This window comes from Etheostoma spectabile, chromosome 12, assembly GCF_008692095.1.
Source record: "Etheostoma spectabile isolate EspeVRDwgs_2016 chromosome 12, UIUC_Espe_1.0, whole genome shotgun sequence".
Classification (NCBI taxonomy): Eukaryota; Metazoa; Chordata; class Actinopteri; order Perciformes; family Percidae; genus Etheostoma; species Etheostoma spectabile.
In genome coordinates, this window is record NC_045744.1 from 3014331 (window position 1) to 3015084 (window position 754).

Genomic DNA, 754 nt, shown 5'->3' on the forward strand with positions numbered 1-754 from the left:
CCCCCCCCCCCCCCCCCCCCATCCAGATGTGTGTCCAGATGCTACTCCCACTGGTAGCCAGCAGTGTTTCAGGGTCTGCTTATCTACTACTTTCATGTCACACTTACTTACTGTAAATATTTAAGAATGAATACAGGCACTTTGTCATGCCTTTTAAGATTATAATGTAATGCATTCACTGATTCCAGAATAGCCAATATGTAATAATAAGGAAGTAGTTCATAAGCGAACCTTGAAATGAACTCAAATGCAGCGAGGGAACGCTGTGTGTCTCATTTTGTGTCATATCTGTCCTGATTTTGGACTTTTTGTCTAGTGATTGTCTGTCATCGCCTACCAACTGCCATACTGGGGGATCTTGAAAATACTTGTGTCAATGAATGTACTCATTGCTTTTCTGTTTATAGTCATCATACTGTGCAGTAATAAGGAAAAGCACAAAAACTCTTTTCTCTTTTTGTTTTGCATAATGAAAAGGGAGCTGTTCTGTATTATTTGTGAATAGTGTAAATACTCATTCTGAAGGTGAAGTGTATCTGTTGTGGGGGGCTCGTTCATGCTCTTCTGAGGCAGGACTGTGTTTGAAGTGTGTTTTTTTCCTTCGGTGAGAATGCTGTGAATAAGTTCTATGTACAGTATTTACGTGACTTTGGCCGACTGCTGAGCTCAGCTGTTTCCTGTTAATAGAGTAGAGTCGCAGGCCTGATCTCAGCCAGAACTGAGCCTTCTCATATGACTGATGCCTGCTGAGTTT

At 41.5% G+C, this 754-nt stretch overlaps 1 protein-coding gene across 1 annotated transcript; it reads left to right on the forward strand.

Moving 5' to 3' along the window:
• LOC116699233 (KH domain-containing, RNA-binding, signal transduction-associated protein 1) lies at positions 1-748 on the forward strand (the record flags this gene model as incomplete). The annotated part of the gene is given in 1 exon segment (XM_032531741.1): positions 1-748. A coding segment is annotated over 1 exon segment (116 nt), but the record flags the coding sequence as incomplete, so codon positions are not given.
• Between the last annotated feature and the right edge of the window lie 6 nt (positions 749-754).